The 23957-nt window shown below is 47.7% G+C and overlaps 1 protein-coding gene across 2 annotated transcripts; it reads right to left on the reverse strand.

Annotated features, from left to right (window-relative positions):
• Positions 1 to 3856: 3856 nt before the first annotated feature.
• Positions 3857 to 23700, reverse strand: GATA6 (GATA binding protein 6). 2 transcript variants are annotated; one of them, XM_075141992.1, is made up of 6 exons: positions 22782 to 23700; positions 19114 to 19280; positions 15666 to 15791; positions 14132 to 14219; positions 13932 to 14038; positions 3857 to 5457 (listed from the first exon to the last, which is right to left on the reverse strand). In XM_075141992.1, exons 1-6 carry the CDS (start codon positions 23698 to 23700, stop codon positions 5290 to 5292), a joined length of 1575 nt encoding a protein of 524 aa, XP_074998093.1. In that variant the 3' UTR covers positions 3857 to 5289. The 2 variants fall into 2 exon arrangements, with proteins under 2 accessions (XP_074998093.1, XP_074998094.1); XM_075141993.1 differs by having other exon boundaries at positions 13905 to 14038; positions 22782 to 23299.
• Between the last annotated feature and the right edge of the window lie 257 nt (positions 23701 to 23957).

Below are 23957 nucleotides of genomic sequence, written 5' to 3' on the forward strand. Positions count from 1 at the left end.
CACCTAGTGGCCACTAGATCTTGTTATGTCTTTCTCTGCACGGTCAAAGGCCTGTTAGCATCTACCATTTTCTCCCCCTGAAGGGAATTACTACACCAGTCACCTTTTAGTCTTCCTTTGGATACTTTAAGCGGACTGTGGTCTTTAAATTTGTCAAGGCCAGATATTTTCCCCAGTCCTTAAATCATTTCTGCGGTTCTTTTCTCTACCCTCGCCAATTTTTCAACATCCTTTTCAAATGTGGATGCCAGGTCTGGATGCAGCATCCCAAAGTAAAATTACCTCCTTACTCCTACTCAGTATTTTCCTGATTATTTGCTCAAGAAGTACATTAGCACTTTTGGTTACTACGTTGCTCTGACAACTCTTGTTTGACTGCACGTCCACCTGGGCACCTAAATCCTACTCCCCTCTCCTATATATTATACCATCCTTCATCAGATACCTTTAAGTGATTCCAAAACACGTTGCAAACAGGTAGCGAAGACCTCAAGCCTTTTGCAACATGCAGGGCAGAGACCACTTGAAACTGCTCCTCAAGCCCTCAGTTTCCTTCTCGCCAGCCCACTGCAATAACCCTTGCCCTATATTTTAATACTGAATTCAGTGTGTTTGACACAACCCTGGAATGTCCAGTGTATACAGATTTAGGAACTGGAGGATCTGTGAGGAATGAAGTTCAGGACAGCTGGATAAGGAAGATCTGGAGCTGTGAGCACACAGGAAGAGTTGAAGTCCATTTTGGGTTTCTGCAGCCTGTACTCAGCTAAGGCTCGTGGTACCAGGGACAGGGTGTAACTCCTAAATCCCTTCTTCTCTTGGAAAGGAGCAGAAGTGATACTATTTTTATGCAGGAACAGACAGTAAATTACTCAAGTTCTATATGGCAAATGTCACAGGGCTGGCGCGTGGCTCTGTCTAGCTTTGCAGCAAGAAAACCAAAACAAATCAGCTACGTTGGCTCCTCACTTCATACTCAGGTCCTTGCCCTCTCATCATCCACATGTAACAAAGCCCACCTGCAGTTCTGGAAACAGCCAGGCACTTCTTACTCCCTTTGGGCAACCTGTCCAAGGCTGGTTTTCTCCGCTTTACCCATGTCACCAACCCAAGCCCAGCAGCTGTTACACTCTCACATACCTCCACAGTACTCGTACCACACCAGTATACACCCTCAATGCCATGCTGAAAAATACTCTGGACCATGGTAGGGATCTCAACTTATTTCAAGCACTTTGAACAGAAAAAATATGATTATGGGTGAGGGTGACGGGAACACTACTAAGACAAAGCCTGGGACCTAGGGAAGCCTGGAGCCCAGGGTAACACATGTGGCCAAGAGCAGTCTGCTCTTGAGGGGCCACCCAAGCAAATGTGAGCCTTCTAGTATTGCTTGGTGGGGGAGCCTGAAGCAGATGCCTCGAGTCATTGTCATCTATTTAATTCCGTTGTTTCCAGAGAAAAGGTACTAAGGTGACAAGTAATCGTATGCTTCTTTTTTTCCCCCCAAATGTCAACTCTGAAGCTTCACTCTGGTACTAGAGAGCTGCTCTGGGGTCAGTCTGGCTCATTCAGCCTCACTAGTAACTGAGACCCATGGTCGAACTCTTTCTTTGTTCTTTCTCAGCCCATCCCAGAGGCTGTCACTGAAGAGAAACAGGGATAAGTGAGGAAAGCACCTGGCCAGGCCGTCCATCAGTATCAGTGCTATTGATGATGTATGAGCCAGAGCAAAGTCCAGCTCACACACCCAGAGCCGTGCCGGCTCAGCAGGACTAAAACGAGAAATTAAAAAAAAAATAATAAAAAAGAAACCTTTATTTTGTCAAGCAGTAGCCGCTCCAGCAATTGGTACACTTGGAGAGCAGTTTTGATGAGTAGGGAGGTACTGTTCTTACAGTCTTTTTCTATGTAAAATCATAACACAGAACCTGGCTTTGAGCTCCTCGGCATCTACAGAGTAAGGCAACACAGTACTGCATCCCCCCTGCCTCTTGCAGAGGGATAAAAACCTGATTTAGCTCTGCTTCTGGTCCAAGGAGGCGAAGTATTTCATTCTTGATGTTTTTGCTGATAAGAAATAATGGGAAACACCTTCCCTAGGAAATAATTTTTTTCTTTTTTTTTTCTTTGTTTTTTTTCCTGATATCTCCTGAAAGAGCATTTTCAGCCTCAGATCCAAGAGGAGTCTTTTCACATAGGACTTCTTTTTATGCCCCCTGAAAAACTTGTTATCTGCAGGAACCATCCTAAGCCAGACCCTGGGTTAAGGTGGTGCTGAGAAGAGAGCAAGGCCTCCCGGGAGCCCTCTTACATTGTGCCGCAGGGTTTCAAAGCAGCGTGGCCTTTCACAGCCTGCCAGCAAGAGCATCAGCAGCCAGCTGACTTTTTCTGCTGGGTCACCAGCCCAAAACTCCTGTTTTATCACAACTCTGAGCAACACAGCTCTGACATACCTGTCATTGAGTTTTGTGCTAGGCTTTTCAGAAGTGGCACACCAAACTTCACCCCTGGCAAGAAAAAAGGAAAAAAAAGGATGCTGACCCCAGCTAAGGCTGAACACTCTTCAACACCAGTTAGCAACAGCTTTTCTATCCATTTAAGTGTCAACACTGGAAAATCACAGAAAAGGGCATTTTAGCCAACAAAGGCTTCAAAAGGGAAGATATTCACCCACCTCTCCACACCTTTTGCTTTTTAAACTCAATGTTTCTCTGCATGGCTCAATTTGCACTTAGAGAGGGATTTATTTTTGTAAATCACGAGATCCAAGTCCATGTGGCCCCAGGGCTGGGGTACCCGGCCACGACAACCCCCAGGGAGCAAGGACATGAGGTGTCACAGCACCAAGGCTGGTGTCATGGCCCCACCAGGACGGGTAAGGTGTCCCCACTCGTGGCTGGCTAGAGCAGCCCAAACCCCAGGCGAGGCTTAGCCTGACCCCTTTTTGCTAGAAGCTGTTCCCCTCCGAGGGCTGTGCTGCAGCTTTCATCCCGGGGTCCTCACAACACCCCCAGGGTAAGGAGACAGCCTCAACTCTCTGGGTTGGAAAACCAAGGGGCAGATTCTCAGCTGGTGCAAATCAGCATAGCTTCACTGGAGGCCAAGGAGCTATCCCAGTTCACCCCAAATGAAAGTCTGGCTCAGAGAAGCGAAGAGCCATGTTGCAGCCACTCCACGGGTTGACAGCAGCTCTGGGCACGGCCGTTCCAGCTTCCCGGTCCGACAGTACTGCCGATGTAGCTAGAAATCACATGCAGTGTTGTCTTGCTCCAATCAGCCAAGCAATGCAGAGGAACCGGTCCTCAGAGCCAGCGAAAGGTTTTCCACTCCCCTCAAGTAGCTAAAATTCACTGTCTTTTCTTTTCGGCAGCAGCGCCTTCAGTTTTTGTTGCCCTTCACCTTTGGCCACTGGAGGATGCCAGCAGGCACGCAATGGCCCTGCCACCCGGTTGGCTTTACCCAGTTACATCTGCAGTGGGTGACAGGCAGATCTTTGCACACACAGGGGACTTGGGTGAGACCCTTTAGCTATGGTGTGAAGGCCAAGCAAAACCATGACAGTCCTCACAAGGCATGGGATCAGTTCCCCAGACTTTCATCAGAAAAACCTCCCATGTGCCCATGAGGGGCTTCTGTTGGTAGGAGCAGGGCCCTGGTTTTACATATCATCAGCAGGCGTAGTGAGGGGAGCTGCAGAAAAGCCACACGCAACGCAGATTTAGCTAGACAAAGCAGGCATTTCAGCTGGAGACCTTCCTTGCAGCCATCAGACATGCCGCCCATATCAGGTACATTTCCATAGCTTTTAATGTAGCTTAACAATTGCGTTGGAGACAAAGGAGAAGGCACAGTGTACAGGAAAAAAAAATCCCAAAATGATACCCTTTTATTTGTAAAGCTCTGATGAAACAACTTTCCAAATGACATCCCACTTAAAAACCAATGGAAACCAACCTAACTATGCGTCAGTCACACTATACAGATTGCATCCTACATTTTCAAGATGCCTAAATATCTTATGGAGTATTTACATATGTATCAGTTAGGTAGTAAAGTTTCATCGCAATTTGTTTCTTTCCAGCACATACTTATTCAATGGCAAAAAAAAAAATGGGGATGCATTTGCATTTTTGTACAATACTACAAACGGCTAGGGCAATTTTCCTGAGAGAAGGCTTGTTCTTTGAAACTCTTGCTTTAACAACTGGAAATACAGAAAGTGGATGGGGTTTTGTTGCGCTAAAAAGCCTAAGGATGCCTAGTTAAGTTTTTCTTTTAAATTATTTACGTACCATTAAGTTAAAATGTTTACATTCATTCATTCGTATAAAAACCGTTGTTAAATCTTATGCAAATGATTTAACACTGATTGCTGCAACGCAAATTGCACTTCTTTAAAAAAATTATTGTATATATGGAAGAAAAATATCTGATTGCTACCCTGTTTACAAATTTCGACTGACCCTATACAGTTCAGCCAGAAAATACGAACTTTCATAAACCTCAGTCACAGTGTACTTTAAAAGTTATATCGCAGTCTTGCAAAGTGAGTAAATATTTTAAACCAAAAAAAAACCCCAAATCCCAAAATCTCCTTAACAAGCTGGACCTTGTGAGACTTGTACCAAACGTTGTGATTTCTTCCAGGGGCATAGCTGGGCTCTGAAGAGCAGAGCAAGGCATGCTGAAGATGGAGGGCGCAGGAGGAGAGGACCAATGGGGTGAAGACATCAAATTCAGTGCGAGACGTCTGCGCCGACTCAAGCAGTACACACTTCTGACGCTCGTTAAAAAGTATCTCGCTATCTCTAGTAATTAAAGCCTTTGGTACTCCCTCCCCGACACTGACAACTTCCGCCAAATTCTTGGGAGAGAGGGTGATGAGAGAGTGAAAACAACTATATAATCAGAAAGGCAGCGCTGCTGGGTAAGTCGAGGATGTATTTCTGGAATCTATCAATAGGTCTAGGTTTATCTCTTCTTTTTTTTTCTTTTTTTTCCTTTTCTTTTTTTTTTTTTTTTGAGAGTGTAAGGCTGCATTAGCTATCCCCCGATGGGCATTTGCTTTCCCTATATTTTTCTTGCATAGATGAGGAACTGGATGCTTCGGCAGAGCCTCTTTCGGAGGCTGAAAAACACCTCTGCCGCCAAGGCACAGAAACAATTTCAGAGGAATGGTCCTTGCCAGCACTCTCGCTGCCGCCGCGACTGCTCCGCAGAAGAAACCATGCGCGGACGTCTGGGGGCTGCTGCACAGCGCCGGGATCCAGCTTCCCTCGCGCCGGGTCACGCCAGAGCCAGGGCACACCAGGGATCCTGTCTCACGGACGCCGCCACTTCGGCCGTGGAGGTCAGGCTGACTCCTGTGTACAGCCCGTCTTGACCTGAATACTTAAGGTTGCTGCTTTCGGGACTGGTGCTCTCTCCTGGGCCAGACATCACCGATGAGTTCGCCTGGAGCAAGGAGAAGAGCAAAGAGAGATTTCATTGAGCGGGTGAGCTTTGCGCGCACCAGGGTGTGGGTGGGAGCGCAGCAGGCTTGGGGCACAGCCGCTATCCCAGGATTTCTATGGAAAGCCAGGGTTTGCCCTCAGCTTGCCCCTGTGCCTCGAAATCCTGAAACTGAAAAGATGTCTCAGGGTCAGCCCACTTGTTCAGCCCCGCTGATGGGAGTGATATCTGTGTTTGGAGATCAGCACGTGGTTATCTTCATAACAAGGTGGAAAAGAAAGCACGTGATGTGCAGAAAAAACTGGAAATCGGACCGTGATGAAGAAGTAACGTGCGTGTGTCCCGCTGCCCCCTACTGAAGGGACACAGATGCCAACACCAAAAATGTGACCCGGGAGCGGTGGCACCTATAGTTTTGCTTCCCCGGTGGGAGAAGCCCGACACATCCCAATTCTCCAGCAGCGGGTGCAGAGCACCTCCCGGAAATCAGCCTTCTTTGGCTCCCTCAGACCTTGAAATGCCTAAAATCATTCCTCACCCTTCAAAACACTAGTCACAACCTTTATCCCTCTAAGACTGGCCACTAAAGGAGATGCTCCTTTCATCTCAAGTGGAGAAACACTATGCCTTTGAACCAGGAGCCTTTTTGTCCTGCCACCTACATGCATAAGACAACGCACGGAGAGCCCCGGTAGGCACGAAGATGAACCTCTGAGCTGCACTGGAACAAGTCCATTTATTTTAACAGAGAAATGGAGAGTAACAAAGACAAAGAAACGATCATTTTTTCCATGAGGCTGAGCAGATCCGCTAAAGAGGAAAAATTTGCAGTGCCAGACAGAGAAGGGGCAACGTTTTCACCTGATAAAGGAAATGTTTAAGAGCTGACTTCATGCAAAATTAACTCTTGGATATGTCAACTTTAAAACCTTAATTTACTTGTTAATGGATAGTCTTCGGATGAGATTCCTTAAAAAGAAAGGAAAAAAAAAAAGACTATCCTAAACTGTGACTGCAGAAGCTTCCTGCCTGCTGTTTAAGTGAAAAGTATACATATTTAATCATTTTACAAGAGTAGAGCTCTTGGCTCTCCTGGAGCCATGCCAAGCTAGCAGTCCTGACATAGGAAAAGCAAGGCTTCATTTATTCAAAGGTAATTTCCAAACAGTGCTATGCAGGGTTCTTGCTGCTGTGCTTAATCCAAGGAAAACCTCACCTTCTGAAAGAGATACTCATTGCCAGTGGTCACTTTTGTCTGAAATAATCCAGATTCCAATATTTTCTTTAGCTTTTACTAAAATGGTTGATCACTGCTATTCCACCCAGTCATCAACCAGGATCCTGCTCCGTCGGTCGCTAATCAGAAATGCAGAGATGGAAGGAACAACTGCTTGCCCCCAAAAACCAGCCATAATAGCTCTAATCCTAAGAAATATGTTTTATTGCTCTCTCAAATACACAATTTCCAATCAGTGATAACAAATCTCCGTATCCTCTTTCCCTGTGACTATGCACAGAGAATTCAATGAGGCAGGTGCTACGCTAACCTTTGGGTCCAGTTTTGGTCTTGCATCAGCCTAGTTTTTCAAAAAGGCTTTTTTTATTTCTAATACACCAAATAGACTCCTGTTAGTACAAAAGACATCACTATTAAGATCTTGAGTCTCCCCACAGTGGAAGAAGGGTTTAAATTAGAGTTGAGCAGTGTTTGCTCAACCTGAGCTAAAAATACTAGGAGCTGCTTTGAAAGGTTCCCATTTGCCCATATTTGCCGCTGTTGTTCCGGTAGGCAAATTATCTTATCACTACCTGTTTTTTCCGTGTTGGAAAGTGTAATTCACCCTTTTCCTGATTCAGCCCTACAAAGGTGGGGCGCAGGGACCTGCAGTTTCCATGTGGGGTTATCAGCCACCCCTCCCTCGGGCACCCCAGAAGGGAGGACACGGAGGCACGTCCTGTTTGAAGACTGCCCATCCCTGCCCGACCAAGGCCAGATCCTGGCTCCATTGAGCCAGGGCGGGCAGGACCTGGGCAGGACCGCCGGGCCTGGAAACCCCACCCCGGTAGTGTCATGACAAATCCAGGCAGCTTGGGCAGCTCCCAAAGTGAGACACAGAAAACAAACTTTAGCTCATGAAAAGGATGTGGCTGAATCACAGCTCTGCTCCTGAGCCTGCCTACCTCTGCCCTTACTTCTCCAGCTTTAAAGGATGAAAGATGACAGAAGCTACAGTTAGTTATTAGAGGACATTTGTCAGCTGGAATAAATAAGCTGAACAATGCTGTTGAAGTCAACGAGCTCTTCTAATTCACAACAGCTGGCTCTACCAATAAAAAGGTAATGGATTTATTTTTATTGCTGAAATCTGATAATCAACTGAAGCTCAGCTTCCTGAGGAAAAAATGAATGAAGCCCGTTGGGAAGAGCTTGCCTCTCAAACAAACAGAGGAAGGTTGCATTTGTATCTGCAAAGGTGGTTTAAGGATCCCTTCTTTTTACGTAAACCAGCAAGAGCTGGTCATGGGGCAGCCCCCAGGCAGGTTGTCTGGATTGGAGATAGCCTCTCTGTAGAGGACCTGCCCACCACGCTCACAGGGAGACCTCAGCCAGAGCCACAGAGAGACTTAGACACCTACATCCTACCCAACTCTGCCGGCAGCACCCCGGAGCCAAATTCACCCCCACTAAAGCTGGCCCAGATCAAAACCAGGCTGCTCAGCCTGGGCTGGCCAGCACTTGGGGAACAGCACTGGCATCTCTGCCTGAAGGATTCCTTCTTTCTTCCACCTACTCCTTCCTGCACCGTCTGCCCAGAACGGAGAGTGGGGAAAGGGGAAGGACACACCCCCCCGGCCTCCACAGTCGAGAGGCAAAAGCTCTGGGCAAGGAGTTGTGCTAACAGCTGGAGGGGGTGGCGAGTGGCCTTGATCTAGGCCTTTGCTCTATCAGATAGATCTTTGTTCCATCCGCTTCACGGGTTCAAAATGCACCACAAATTTTGGACATTACACTAGGTCTGTAGTAAGCTGAGTCTCAGCTGATACTCTTTTCCTCTTCTGTTAGCTTAGTTTAGTTTCACTACACTTAAATGATAACTGTAGTCAGCTGAAACACACATGCAAAAACTTCTTTTGCAGGTAACGTGTTGTGGCAAACTGCAGCGGAGTCCTTAATTTTCCAGTCTCAGCCTCCCTGGGCCATCCCCACCAAGAGCACCCTCTCCCTGGTTTCTGAAGAGTAAGTCTCAGCACTGCTAAACCACAGCTTTTTTTTCTGAATTAGTGACCCTCTTACAACACAAAGTTGTCATCTCTTGCTAGTCCAATTGATCCTTTGTTTATATTGCAGACGTGTAAGTTTACATATCTTCTAATCTCTCCTTTGTATTATAGCAACATAAAACTGTGGTTAATACTTCATTAATTTCCTACGGGAGGCAACTTCCAGCGTAGCTTGGGAAAGCTGATGACCCCTCTGCTGTCGAGGGCTGTATGAGTAATTGGCTTTATTGCTTTGGCAATAAAACAAAACCAAGCAAAATGTATGTGTCCATATGGATATAGAAGTTTTGGGTAGAACCAAAAATACTCTTTCTCCTTGGTTTTCCCTGCTGAAACAAAAAAGCTGGATTGCCCTGTTCTGTTTGATACAAAATGAAATGCTTTCTTTTGGATACATGTACACGGAGCAAAGAAAATGAATGACTGGTTTTATGAAACTGAGTAGGGAGAAGAAAGCAGCATCCTATTTTGTCCAGGAGTGAGAACTAACGCAGAAGAGGTAGGAGACCAAGAGAAGATTTAAACTGGAGTATCAGATCTCCTGGCATAATACCCTGACTACCAGACTATTTGGTATTTTAGGTTGCCATGTTCCTCATGCCTCCTGTTGATCTTATTCCACCTGGTTTAGATAAATATTTACTCATACCAGGACTGAGGCACCGTGTTCCCATTTTCCAGGTGAAAGTCCTAACAACCATGCTGGTGAGCCTTTCTCATGGAAACTCTGTCCCAACAGCTAGGAAATTATTCTATACCAACTGAAATCTTATCATCAGATAGCCTGAAGGACCCTTAGCCATTCGACTCTCCAACATCCAGGTGATTAGGAGATTCTTTTTAAGAGGTTGAGTCTCTGGGTTCATCCAGACTCTGGGAGATACTCTACGGAAGCTGATTCCCTGTTGCCTGCATGAATGTCCTACCAATCTGCTGCCTAAAAAGGAGTGAAGAACACCACCTCTAACCACCTCACGAACCCTCTTCTGAAAACAAAACAAAGCAAATGCAGGAGAAGCTATTCAGTGAATTCAGCCCAGGTAGTCGGGCATTTTAGGGACACTTAAAACTGCATTTTCCTGCTAGCTCACCACCTGCTGAGGCCGTTTCAGTCAGCTCTCCCACTTTCCAGCCTACAACACTGAAGAGCCAGTCCTGGTAAACCTCCATGGGAAGTAAGCGCTAGTTTTACCTGCAAGACAACTGTCCTAAGTTATTCTATGGTGTGTGATTACGGTCCTTCTGAGAAAGCTCCAAACTGGAGGCACAGGGTGCAGTAGAGTCTTCTGAAAGAAGAGCTTCCCTGGTGCTGCTGAGCCTTTACTGACATCAGCCCTGGCTCATGGAGCCTCCATGTCCTGCCATAAAAAGCAGATTTTACAGCAGTTTTCATACTGCCTTTTATCCTAATAAGGGAATAAAGCCCTTCTGGTAATCACACCAGTGGAGCCCCTGCATGGAAATGGATGGGTGTGCGCTACAGACCGTGCCCTTCGTTTCAGCAAATTATTGTGCGTAGCTTTTCTCTGTACAGTTTCAGCAGCATCAAAGGGAGAGCAGGTATAGATGCAGATGCAGGCTGTCTGAAACCTTCAAATCTTCTTTTTATGGGGATGTACGGCAACTTCATATATCATGCAGCTGGACCTTTTCCATATTAGTAACACAGGACACCCAGTACTTATACTGCTTAGGAAAACAGAAATAGGCCTAATCCTAGATCCAGATGTGAATTTGGCAAATAGCCCCTTTACAATGGGACAACTAAATATCTCCGATCCAAACACTTCTACATTTTGGGATGTTTGAAATCAACTTTGCACCCACAGCAATTCATTAATCATGTCTTTTAAATGTTTAAACTTCAGCTAGAACATAAAATCAACATTTAAGGTTCTTGCTAATTCGTCTCAAAATTGGCATCGTATAAGATTCCCTTCATGAAACGGATAGTCTCAAAGACATTTCCAAGAGTAATTGCTGCCTTTCTCTTTTTCCACCCTCCCCTCTTTATTTTACTTTAAAAGAGATAAAGAAAGGTAGGGCAAAAAGTGAATATTACTGACACAAATGAATTCTGCTGAATCTCATTTCCATGAGATTTCTACATAACTGGGAACTCTTTTGGCAGCCTCCCATAAAAGGCATAATAAATTACTTTTGTACCAGCAGAGGAATTCATTTTCTCTGTTTCATTTAGCAACAACATTGCTGTGAATTTCAGACAACAGTTTCTAAAACGTCATCAGATTTCTCTGCCTAATGTCAATTTGGCATTTTTCCGCTCCTCACAGAATAAGGGCTGGAGAAGTAAAAACAGAGCAAAACAAAAACAAGTTGCCATGCCAGTTGTGTAACGCGCGGGGAATGAGCCAGGTTCGCTCTTCCAGCAGGTGCCCATGTTTCGGCAACGTCACCAGCGCTGCTGGCAGGAATCGATGCCGTTCTTGTTAAAGTGACCGAAGAGTACAGATTCATCCATCTGAGAGTTTTCTCCCACCTGACACAGCCTGGAGAAGTTTATTCTCCTTGTGCAAAGCCATTGCCTGTTCTAAGAATAAATACAAACCTTCGGGCTATCAATGGGTCAACTCAAATGAAAAAAAAAAAATCAAGGAAAAGAGAAGTCTAGTAGAGTATCTTTGCTTCGGCATGTGATCAGATTACAGGCTGCCTTGCTCTAAAATGCTGACATCCCTTTGCTCCCGACAACTTCAATGCCCCTTATGAGCGCTCAGCCCCTCCCATGGGATTTAGGCCCATAAGAAATTATTTCCCTTCCTTCGCAGCTAGTGATCATGTTCCCAAATGATGCCTGGGGCAACAGGAGCCAGTCCTAACAGCCACCGCTTCCTACTTTCAACCTCCAGTCACCCCGTCCTCATCCCGTTGAATTACTGATGCTTGGGCAAAGCCAGGAGCCCAAGGGAAGGATGTGGCCATACCCATGACATGTCCTGACAACAGCTCCCATACAAATCCTATCCTCATTTACATACATTTGGGGCTGGGCTGCATGGGTGGGAGATCACTAGCCCCTCATATAAGGTGGGAGAGAGTCAAGGGGATGCCCATATGTGTGGTCGCTGCTTCAACGCATTTCACAACCTCCCTCCATCGCCTCCTTTTATTGAAATTTTTCACGAGAGGTAATTTGCAAGTGCTTTGCATATGCAGTGCACATCTGATCGAATGGCGGTGGAGAAAAGGCTGTGCAGGTGTTACCGTGCTGCCTGCTGGATACAAGGGGATAGATTTCCCTGCTCCTCATGCACGTGTCCTCTCCCAGCCCGATCTACTACAGAAAAATCAGGGAGAACTGAAGTCCTGGCACTGGGGGATGCTGTCGTGTAATTAAGAGCAGCCTCAGGGTTCCTGGGATTTGCTCTTAGTTGCTAACAGTTTTCAGCTAGCCTTTTGGCTCACAAATCGTGCCCCCACTCCGTTCTCCTCTGGTACCCACACAACTCCACCTGGCAAAATTATATTACAAATACTATTAAAATTATACTACTACAAATACAAATACTATTAAAATTATAACATAAAGATTATTCGTAACAGGTTTGATATGCTCTCCTAGGGAGAAGAGCTACAGAAAGGAAGGCAGGCTTTAGCCAGCCAAGAAAGCAACAGCATAGAGGAAACAGAATCTCCTCTGTATGGCCTCTCCTTCCCCGAGCAGCACACGGCTGCGCTGCCTACAGCCTACACTGCTGCCTCGGCCTCAGCTGGGATGGGGTTCTAATTCTGTCCATTATATAAATCCCATGACATTCCTCAGATCAGGAATTCTGCTTAAGGCAATCAAAGGAAAATTTAAGGAAAATTTGGCTGCATTTTTTCCTTTGCAAATATTAGGGGAGAGCCTAAAACAGTGCCCAGTAGTTCACTGGGGGTAGCCTGAAACACTGTAACAGTTCACTTTTTGGTTAGTGTTTTTCTTTTTTTTGATGTGATCTGTTTATTTTATTGGACTGACAGGGTTTTCTCATGTCAAAGACAAGCCCTTTTAGTAATGTCCTTGTCTGGCAGCATCCGAACCCAAAACCCAGTGCCTCTGAAACTGGGTGGCCCTGTCAGTCCACGAACAATCGCATTTGCTAAAAATGTTTTTTTTCCTCCCCTTGTACAATGAAACTTTGTACGTCAGGAATTAAACTATTGAAAGGAATTTGGATGTGGGAACGCCGAGACATATTGAAAAATAGTTATTATAAACAATGTCTTCTTTTTATTAATAAAGGAGTAGAGAAAGCCACATTAGGAAAGCTTTTCAAATGATGTGGCAGATTAAAGGATACAGAAGGCTCGAGGAGTGAGTGCGGATACGGATACGTATAGCCAAGGGGTTAGAAATTAATCTACATTAAGCTTCACAACTTTAGCGGTAGTATTTGTTATCAGACATGCTAACTGAGTGAAGAAAGGAAGTTTGAGGTGGTTTAAGTACATGATGTAAAGTAAGGATCAAAACCAAAGCAGGGGGTGATCAGCGCTCCTCCGGTGCTCCTCTGGAGCTTGGTGCTGCCAGGTGCTGAGCATCTGGCCCCTGAAGAGCCCTCTGCGAGGAGAGGGCTGATCCCCTACGCACTGCAATCAGCGGGGCTCCCCAGCCTGGTTTCAGTTGGGTCTGGATCACAGTTTAAGTGCACATCCTAGCTTAAAATAAAAGCCTCTATGTTTCCCTCCATACAGCAGGATAACGTTTTGCTGGCGTTTACCACTCATCTGGGATAATGCATACAAATGCATAGATATATTAAACAGCTTTTGGAAAACGGGAGAGCATCAGTGCCTTGCATTATAAATTCAGATCATTTCAGAAAAAAAGGGGTACATGCACAGTTGTTTCTTGAAAGGATCAGTTGGGCATGATTTATTGTCTTTGCTCCAGAAGAAAACCTTTGAAATAGAAGAACCTGAACGTTTCAAAACAAAATGTCTGGGGCTAAGGCGTGGTTAACTTAATCATAAAAATTATATAGATCTTAATTAAGAGGTTTGTAAAGTACTTCAACTTGTCGTTGTGTTTACAGCTATATGTAATATCCTCCGAAAATCTTGTTCCAGTATCAGCTAACAAAACTGGAAAGTTTGTTTAGATTATTGTTCTGCTAGATAAGATAAAAGCTGCGATAACATTGCACAGTGATCAGCCTGCTTACAGACACGGACACCGGCTTATGGCTTACCCCAGAGGCTGCAGTCTGTGTGCTGGGAGAAGCGGTTTTGCTACAGTCATCTGAGTTGGTAGAAGACGTGGATGTTGGAGTCATAGGAACCGCAGTAGTACTGTTACCTGAAAGATCAGGAACTGGTATTAAAAACAAATATTTTCCAGCAAGGGGAAAAAAACTCTTGCAGCTCAACTGTCTTATCTTTTTATATTTACCAGAGCATGCCTTTGACTTATTTATGTTCTTAGGTTTTCGCTTCCTGGTCTGAATACCTTCTTTTTTCATAGCAAGAGGTCGGGGAACCTAAAAAAAATTAAATTTCCACACCGATCATAGAGTTGTATATATATTCTAATACCAAAAATCAAAATACACTACAAGATCAAATGGTGAAGTTGAAAATGCCTGTTGAAGTCATGTATAGCAAGTCAATTTTTCCTGTGTCACAACAGCAATTCCAAGAAACCTGTGCATTTTATTCGGGCACAGCAATGAATTGTTTCAAGGGGAGTTTTATCTGAATAAAGAAAGCAGGGAAACTTTTTTCTTGATGTGGCCTGAACAATTTTACCAACACCTCAGTCAGTCCATAGATAAACAGCACGCTTTTAGGGAAAAACAGCATCATTTGGCCATAGGTCGTATGAAATTAAATTGGACGGGGTGTATCTGATCCCTGACTCCTTATTCCAGTCAGTCAGTTAGGAGTTATCTCCAGTGGCTGGTTCTGGAAAGCAAGAATGCACATCAGGGGAAAAAATACTCATCTTCCCGTGGACCAGCTACACAAACCAGATCATCACCCGTAAGTGTCTTAGGACAGAGGCTTCGGGCCATAATCAGTTTAGCATTTGTTCTTATAAGCAGTTTGGCTTATGATACAGCTTTATAGTATCCAAATTTATAATTATAGGGAAAACGCTCAAAAATCAGCTTTGTGTTCTGTGTCATCACAATGATAATCATTATCCAGAAAACATTGGTTTAAAATATTTTTTAAGGTAATGATAACAAGAGTTTGGGGAAAGACAATTCAGGCATATGCTTATTACCATTATAATGTTTAAACCTGTGATATAATTTACTTTTTCCTTGAGGACTAGACCGAGTCCCAATCGCTCTTAATGCCGTCACTCTTCAAACACTTGTACTTGACTGTAACTTAATCCACAGGGGCATAACAGGCTCCAAGCTCACCCAAAACATACTCCAGCACATTCAGGATAGAGCTATTTTCTTCCTCTATTATTGCCTAGCAAAGGCTGGAATGACATTTAAAGTTTTGCTGGCATAGCTATGGCTTGAATTACATTTAAACTTTTGCTGGCATACCTATGTCTGCCCATGAAAAACTGTCTTATTAAAGGTCTAGGGTTTTTTTTTCCCCACTGAAGAGCTGGTTTAAATCCTGGTGGGAAAAAGACCTCTGCCACTCAGCCAGAGGTGGTTTCTTTGTACAAATCTGCTGGGAGAGCTACAATGGCAAAAACGTCAAAAGCATAAATTGCTAAACAGTGTATCCATTTTCTAATGCCAGGCATTTTTCGGTCATTTTATCCATTTTTTTTAACTCCGCGATCCAAACCGCGAGCCGAGACCATTAGCATCAACAGAAACATTGCCCCGACTTGAGGAAGCCCGATATCACCCTCCCAAAGCCGCCGGGCGCCCGCCGGTGGGAGGACGGGCCCTTTCCCAAAGGAGCATCAGAGCCGGTGGGGAATGTCCCGCGGCGAAGTGGCCGCTTACCCCGTGGAGCTTCATGTAGAGGCCGCAGGCGTTGCAGACGGGCTCGCCCTCCGCGTTCCTGCGCCACAGGGTGGTGGTCGTGGTGTGGCAGTTGGCACAGGACAAGCCCAGCCGCCGGGACGAGGGCTAGAGGCAAGCGTAGGCAAACACAGGCGTAAACAGGCGGGCAGGAGCCAATGATTTATGTCTTTACGGTTTATAAAAAGTACTTTGACGCGCAGCGGGGACGGTTGGAGGTTTTTTTATAGCATCTATCAGTGACATCCCAGAATTAAAACAAGATTATCCTCATTTCAGAGACTGGAAAGCTGACATGAAGAGGTACTGCGAGTCCGCAACTCCGGGCAGTTGCAGCAGAGGCAAAATTCACATTTTGGGAGCTGCTGACCCGGGGACCTCTGTTCAGACCACCAGGCACTGGCTCCTCCTCCAGCAGGACAGCTAGGAAACATCTCCACTACAGCTCCATCCCGCTGAGTGGAAGGCACATCACTCCTGTGCCACCTCTCCAGCCGGTTCAACGCCCTCTCCCCTGTGCGGCAGGCAAAGAGGCAGCTCTGAACCTGCCACCGATACTCCCGACTCATCGGAAAAACCAGCCGCTTTAATCACCTTCCCTTGGTGGCACCACGGCTGGGGAAAACAAACTTTACCGGGCGCTGAGGGGTAACACGTACAACAGCGGCATCTTTATAAAAAGATCTTTTTATCATCACCCATTTTATCCTTGTGCGAAAAAACAACGTGCTTCGGGAGCGTGTTTTACAGAACAGAGCTTCCTCTCAGCCAGCAGAAAAGCTGGTGGGTGACAACAAGGTCCCCACTGCAAACAAACCATTTATGACACTCTTCCGTGGAGTTTGGAGCCAAGATGAAGCAACCTTGTATCAGAAATAACCGTATAACCCGGAGCTTTATGGCTGCAGGCTGTATATCATAAGTGAAGGCAGTCCTCATAAACATGTGAAATGAAGGTGAATGGGTTATAAAAGTCCCTGTAACAAGTGATCTCTTTTACGTTCATCACAAGCAAAGAATTCCAGCTACATCATAAATCTAGTCTTTTTCAAAGTATGGCATTGTCAAAAAAAATATGAAAAACTCTGTGCCTAGCTCTGTGTCTGGCAGCTGAACAAGTTTACATGGAGAAGTCAGTTTTAGAGGATTGCATTAATCTTATTCTGACTATAAAGCACCCATAACCGAAATTACTAACTTAAGGGTACAATGCCCTTCCTCTTGAATCATTTACTGCTGGGTTGTTAGACGTAACTCGGTCACCTTTGATACTGCAGAGCTGCTTGCCACTTGGGAAACCGATAAAAATGTTTTGAGAATGAAGAATATTCCAGAGTAATAACCGAGTCTCTTGAATTTTATCTGTTCGAGTTTCTTTAGCAGCAAGCTGTCGTCTTACCACAGCTCAGAAAGAACTCCAGATTAAATACGAATTTTGTAACTTTGAATCAGTAATCCATTATTAATTGCACAGCAAAAGAAAAAACAGCCAAGTGTAATACAGGCTGAAGTACACGCATATACTTTTTAATCTTAAAAATCCAGGTCTCATAAAAACAGAATTTTTGACACTGTTATTAAACACGTATCCTCACAGCGTCCAAATTGCACTCCTCGATTCAATATGAGTTTTACATGTATCAGGTAGAAAAAAGCTGGTCTTTACACATATGCTTCATTTTCTTTCTTCGCAAGTGAAATGCTGTCAGATGTTTCACTCTGTTAAATCTTTCTTTTGTATGCATTCTGGTATAAATCTTCATATATTTTATTTCAATAGCTTTTGCTCATTCCCATACTTAAACAAATGGGAGTTTTTTTGGCATGTTTTGAAGCTAAAATGACTTTTCTGGTGCAGGAATTTTATCAGAAACTTCGGTGCAATCTAAACATGTTTAGCATTTTCAAAACATTTTCCCTTCTCACCTACATATTTCCAACTGTATGAACACACAGTCATGGTTGATTTATAGTTATGGCCAGGGTACTCGGTAGGGATTGTTACGCAGAGCTATTTCAGAGTTATTTTGCTGAGGTGTCAGGCTGAAATCAGGCTGCAGTTTGACTCTGTTTTAGACTCCTCACCCCCACCCCTCCTTCAAAAAAAAAAGAAAAGAAACACAGAAATGCCAGAGCCAGGTATCAGCTACTTGAAGTCTGCATTGGGCCAGGGTGCCATGGCCAGTTGAGCTCTGACACTTCAGACAAGCAGCAGATGTGGCCCGACTGCTGCGTTTGTCCCCAGTGATGAGATAACACCTTGTGTCATGAAATTTAGTAGATGACCAACTAGAAAAAATGGGCACCCAGCAGTAATTAATCTCTGGCTTAAAGTTAAATTAACTCTTTGGCTTAAAGAAAGGTCTTCAAGCAGAGGTGGGCTTGGTTCGTGAGCGCTTACTGTCTGCTCTGATCATTGCGCGTTCGGTTTTTGTTCCCCCACCCCCAGTAAGGGCATTAAATTCAAACAGTTGTGAAATAAAGAGCGGGATGTGTTTTAACGCTAGGAAAACAGGCATGGAGCAAAGCAGCTGGCTGATTGAAAGGGGCTTGAAAGGCCGATGGGTTTGATACACGGTCTCCATACACAAGGGTCCAAACATCAGCTTGGATTATACCGGCGTGATTTATTGTGGCTCGCTCGGTAACAGCCATTACTGAAGAGCGTATTCTTTCTCTCGGCTGACCTCCACCCAGATTTGCTAAACATAATGTGCAGTTCCCGCTTGTTAAATTTTCTTCTTGCCTATTCAGTGCCAGCCTGAGTTATAAACAGGGGTTCTGGTTTGTACTATTTATTTCCCCCCCTAGTTTTAGGAGTATATTTTTAGAAAAATTGCCGCTCATTTCTTAGGAGTAAAACAAAACAAAGGCTATTATCATTGTTTAAACAATTGGTTTTCTTTGAATTATATACAAAACTTGCTTACATTCCCAAGGATCGAGCTCTCAGCAAACAAAGCAGGTCTGGAGAAATTCCTAGCCCTCTGAACAAACACTTTCCAACCTTGATTTTTTTTTTTTTTTTCTGTTGGAAACGTCCAACGTCAGCAGCACAAATTTCTTCCAAGCCACCGATGTCCCCTCACTGACAGGGTCCATCAACTCAAAAAACCAGGCTAGCCCGTGCTCGGTGTGCGGCTCACCGGGGGCAGAGGGCGATTTCGCCAGCGTAGGGCCCAAAGGTGGGCCCGAAGCAGCACCCAGAGGGTTGCCAGCCCTATCGCCCACGCCGTCACCGCTTTGGCCTGCCAACCTGGTCAGGAGCCCCGCTTCGGTTCTGCAGCCGGGGACATCACCAGGCTAACACGCTCTGGTTGCACTCCCCCATCCTTGCCCCCGCTTTCCCCGTGGCTCGCGCTAGCGCTGACTGGGGGTCCCTCGGGATGCAGCTCCTCTCGCTCCCCTCCTCCCCTCCATCCCCACTCACCACTCTTTTCTGGGGCTTGATGAGGGGCCGGCTGAGGCCGTTCATTTTGGTGTAGAGCCCGCAGGCGTTGCACAGGTAGTTGCCAGTGCCGTCCCTCCTCCACAGCGGGGTCTGGATGGAGCCGCAGTTGACGCACTCCCGGCTCTCGGACAGGTCCTCCAGCAGCTCTGGGGGGGCAGGAGGAGAGGGGAGAGGCGGTGGGGCACGGCCGCCGGCGGGCGCGGAGCCCCGCGAAGCCCTGCGGAGCGCTGCCCCGGCCCCGCCGCGCCGGGAGACGGGCCGCGGGCGAGCAAGCCACCGGCGCTGTTTAGCCCTGGCAAAAGCAATTCCCCGGCAGTGATCGCGGCCGTGCGGTGATTTTTTACAAAATCCTCTTTTTTTTTTTTTTCTTTTTTAATTTCTTTAAATGTACCAGACTCGCTGCCGGCGCCGGCGCAACCTTTGCTTTACAAACCGGAGCGGAGCCGGTGCTCCCCCTGAGTGGCGACTCCCGGGAGCCCTGTACTCACGTCGGGATTTGGCCCTTCGGAAATCAGCGTGGGGTCCGCTCCGTGGGTGAAACCCCCATCGTGGTGCCCACCGGGCGGAGAGGAGGGTGCAGCTGGCTTTTTAGGGGGGCAGGGGGAGTTAGGTGCCTGCCAGAATAGCCCACTTTCAAAGCCCACCCTGGGGGCCGGACCGCAGGGACGGGATACAAGGAGCGGTGGTTTTGCCCAACATTCTCCCAGGTCGAGGCTGGGCAAGTAGTTTTTTACCCCGACTCTCATTTTGAATGCCTCGCAACTAGTAAAACTTCAAACTTAGAGACAGCGTTTGGGACTCTGGTGTGCCAAGTCAGCAACGGGGAGCGACCACTTTGCCTGGGTTATTTAGACAAATTCGAGCTGGTTGGTAGGAAACGGAGGAAATGGAAAAATACGCGATATTCTGCCTCCTGCTCCCATAGCTACTGAACACTGGGGAAAAAAAGGGTCTAAATGCACGGCAAAAAATAAAGAGAACCCACCTATAAAAGCAAACACCTTTACCCCTGCGAATCCTTATATTCTTGTTGTGACTCACCTCTCCATATTTCGGGAGAAAAAAATAAATACGGATTTTACATATACCGCGCCACGTTGTGCAGAAATAATAAAAGGAGGTGTTTGGATTTCTGCAGCAGTTTTCGCACTGAGCCTGGGAAAGTCTGTTTCAGACTCACAGCTTCGTCATTGATTGTTTTGCTCCCTCCATCCCCTCCGCTACCTGCCTTAATTCATCATTGGGTTATCCCTTTACGTTTCGCTTACTAGCTTTGCGCTGTAAAGCGAAAGAGAGCTTGTAAACGTCAGGCAGCTTTGGAGACAGGGCTGCGATGACACAGCGGGCATCGAGCTGAGAAAGAAACGGCCTTTTGGCCCGCACCCACCGAAATACATTTCTCTCCTCCCTTCGTTTGCAAATTATTAGGAGCTAAACAGGAACGGGCACACGGCAGAGTCCAGAGAGCACAGTTCAACCTACGTTGTCAGCTTGTAGCTCTTAGCACATCGCTAAGATTTATTAATCTTTGCACTAAAAGCGCCATTGAAGACTGTAATCAGGAAAATGCTTAAGGCTTCAAGGACGCTGGAAGTTAAACAGTTATTTGTCTCAGCTATTTACTTTATAACATTACCTTCGTGCCTGCAGGAAGAAATTCTGCCGTGACAGTATTTCTCGGGCATTTAAAAATATTTTTTCCCCTTAGTGCGTGAGAAATACATTTATCTCCAAGGAAAGCAAAATAAAGGTTTAATTTTAGATATTGTTTTAGTAAGTCTGCAAGTAACGTTAAGAAAACTGTATCAAACTGTCTAATATTTAGCTGTAAAAATATATTGCGGCTACGATTTTCCTGACCGCTGACGCGATTATTTGAGACGGGAGCACGCGTGGCTTCGGCTTTGCTGCCGCATTTTGTCTTGCAGGAGCAGAAAACTCCCGTGGCCCAGGAGCTCCGGGCTGCTTTGCCCGGCGTTACAACGCGATGCGGCTCCCGCGGCACCCATCCTCCGCCTCACCGAAAGCCTAACCCCTATCCCTCCGCTTCCCGGCTCCGGGGGCCGGAGGCACCGTCCAGGGAAACGCTGCCCGCACTGCCCGCGCTGCCTGCGCCTTCCAGCCGGGCCGGGGCTCAACGGCCCCGCGGGGAGCGGGCGGGAGCGGCTCCAGAGACCCAAGGACGGGCCAGACCCCCGGGAGCAAGGGAAGCTGCCCTGCCCCTCCTCGGCTGGCTTGGCACTCCTGCCCCAGCCTCCTCCAGCGCCCTGCTGCTTCCCTCCTCTGCCCCTTCGCCCCCACACCTCTCCTCTTCCTTCCGTGAGATTCTCCAACCTCACCTCTCTCCCCTGAAAAAAAAAAAGCAGGATTTCCCCCCCCGCCCCATCACCTAGTTTTACACTGTAACTTTTGGAAATTGAGTTAAAAACCTCAACTTTCGTGTCGCCCCGAGACGCGGCTTCTCGGCTTTGCTCTGCCCTTCTCCTACCACCACTACAACTGAGTCTTCTTCCCTCTGTCATGTTAGTAAACACCAAGTGGGAGGCTTAAAATGCCTAAATCTACCGGGTATCATCGAGAGACAGGAGGAGCATCGTGTACACCCCTATAGAAAGATGAAAAGCCACGAGTAATTTTCTGCAACACTGCACTGAAAGAGAAAATCACAGTGTATATAAAATATACCTACCTGGTGGGTAGTTTATGATTAAAGCAAATGCTGATCAAATGTGTGTGTGCGCGTGTGTATACATACGCATATATGCATAAATATATATAAATATACATAAATATATATATAAATACACATAAATATATACACATACCCACACACACACCTCTCTATACATCTGTATTTATATATACATGCATATATTCTAAAGCTGAAGAGACTGCAATAATCGTTAATCTTTCTACCTCTGACTAAATCATCGCAGCTCAGCCTCCGCTTCTACAATTAATTTAATGACACCGAGAATTCCCTAAACTAAAAAAAAAAAAGGACGGGACACCTCGGAAGCGAAAGTAAAATCCCATCAGGAGGTGCCATATTTTAACAGCCGTTTATAAACGGGGTTTCTCGTTCGTGTTAGAGGTTTTGCTTTGCTGCTTTTCTGTTTTAACGAAGCGGCGAAGTGGTTTGTAGTTGAAATAATCCAAAATGGGTTAAGCAAGCCCCTGCAATTTTCCTCTACTCTACAAGAAAGGTTAATTCGCAGCGAATTTGTCACCATTTCGTGGCCAGATTATCGCATTTGGAGGAAGCAGAAATGTACGGAGCTGGGAAACTCAAAAGCGAGGCTTACACCGGGCGATTCGTTTCGGGAACGGCGGGTTTGCGACCCCGATTGCCATACTCCAAACAACGCCGCTTTTTTTTTTGGTGTGTGTCGTCCCCCCCCGCCCCGCAGCCCAACGCAAGCGACGAGAGCCACCCTCACTCCAGAAAAGCCGCGGCCCCGGGACCGCCGTCCTGCCGCCGGCACCACCGCCGCACCACGCCGCGAACCCCGCACCGGGGCTGCCCCGCCGCCGTCCCCCGCGTCTCCCCGGGGGCCCCGCCAGCCGGCAGCCCCGGCCTGCAGCGGCCGCCCTCCTCCCTGCCCTGCCCGCCCTGCCCTGCCCGCACCCCCGGCGGCGGGCCCTACCTGCGCTGGGTGCCCGGACGGGGATGGGGGCGGCCCGGCCCTGGAGGCAGTGCAGCATGGAGTTCTCGAAGGGCGCCGTGGGCCAGGCGGGGGTGAGCTGCGGCCCCACGTAGGACGTGTAGGGCCCCGGGTAGGAGCCGTTGAGCGGCCGGGCCAGGGGGCTGTACTGGTCCCTGGCGCCCAGGCTGTTGCTGTAGGCGCCGGGCTCCCGGGAGGCCCCGTTGGCCACCGGCGGGCTGGGGGAGTAGGGGAAGCGGCCCGAGGGGTGGGAGCCGCCGCCGGTGCTGTACGAGGGGCTCTCGGCGGCCGGCTGGGACCAGACGGCGTGGCCGCCGCCCGGGTGGCTGGGCTGGGCCGCCCCGCTGCCCTGCAGGTACGGCAGCGTGGGCAGCATGGAGCCCACGCGGGTCGTGGGCACGTAGACGGGCGAGCTAGGCGTGGAGTGCATGAAGCCGCCCGGAGATCCGTCGTAAGGCGTGGGGCCCTGGGCGGCCGAGATGGCCAGGGTCTGGTACATCTCCTCGGGCTGCTCGGCGCCGAGGGCGCTCAGCTTGGAGCCGCGGCTGGACCAGATCAGCTTGTTGGTTTGGTCTAAATCCGCGAAGAGCAGGATGTCCTCCCAGCTGGGCAGGCCGGAGGGGTGGGGGGCCCCGATGTGCACGTAGGGGGCGAGCAGCGACCTGCCCTCGGCGGCGGGGGGCGGCGGCGGGGCCGGCCGGTGGCTGCCGTCGGGCTCCGGCAGAGGAGTCCTGGAGGACCCGCGCTCGCCCTGGGAGCCGCCGGAGGAAGAGGAGGAGGAGGAGGAGGAGGGCGAAGGAGGAGACGGGCCCGGCTCCCTGGTCGCGAAGGGGCAGGAGGAACCGCCGGCGTCCGCAGCGCACCGCTTCACCGCGCACCAGCCGCCTTCAGCCACGGCCATCCAGGTCCCCTTCTAGCTGCTGGGTGTGGAGGGGGAAGGGGAGGAGGGGAGGAGGGGAGGAGGAGGAGTGGAGGGGGGGTCCGCAGGGCAGGGCGGGGAAGGAGGACACAAAAGAGCGGGGGGGGGGGGGGGAGAGAAATAATAATAACAAAGTTAGCAAACAGGACAGCCCGTCTCCCTCCCTTAATGAGATTCATCAGGGCTTATCTGGACCCTCTGAGCGCTTAATCAGTCATGTCGCCTCGGCGCTGCTGTCC

Source organism: Calonectris borealis, chromosome 2 (assembly GCF_964195595.1).
Source record: "Calonectris borealis chromosome 2, bCalBor7.hap1.2, whole genome shotgun sequence".
NCBI classification, from domain to species: Eukaryota; Metazoa; Chordata; class Aves; order Procellariiformes; family Procellariidae; genus Calonectris; species Calonectris borealis.

Coding starts and splice junctions, on each gene's coding strand:
- GATA6 (XM_075141992.1), bottom strand. CDS start 23,700: ATGGCCGTGGCTGAAGGCGGCTGGTGCGCGGTGAAGCGGTGCGCTGCG. Junction 15,792..19,113: donor TCAAGCCCCAGAAAAGAGTG/GTGAGTGGGGAT, acceptor GCTTGCCTCTAG/CCCTCGTCCCGGCGGCTGGG. Junction 14,039..14,131: donor TAAGTCAAAGGCATGCTCTG/GTAAATATAAAA, acceptor CTGATCTTTCAG/GTAACAGTACTACTGCGGTT.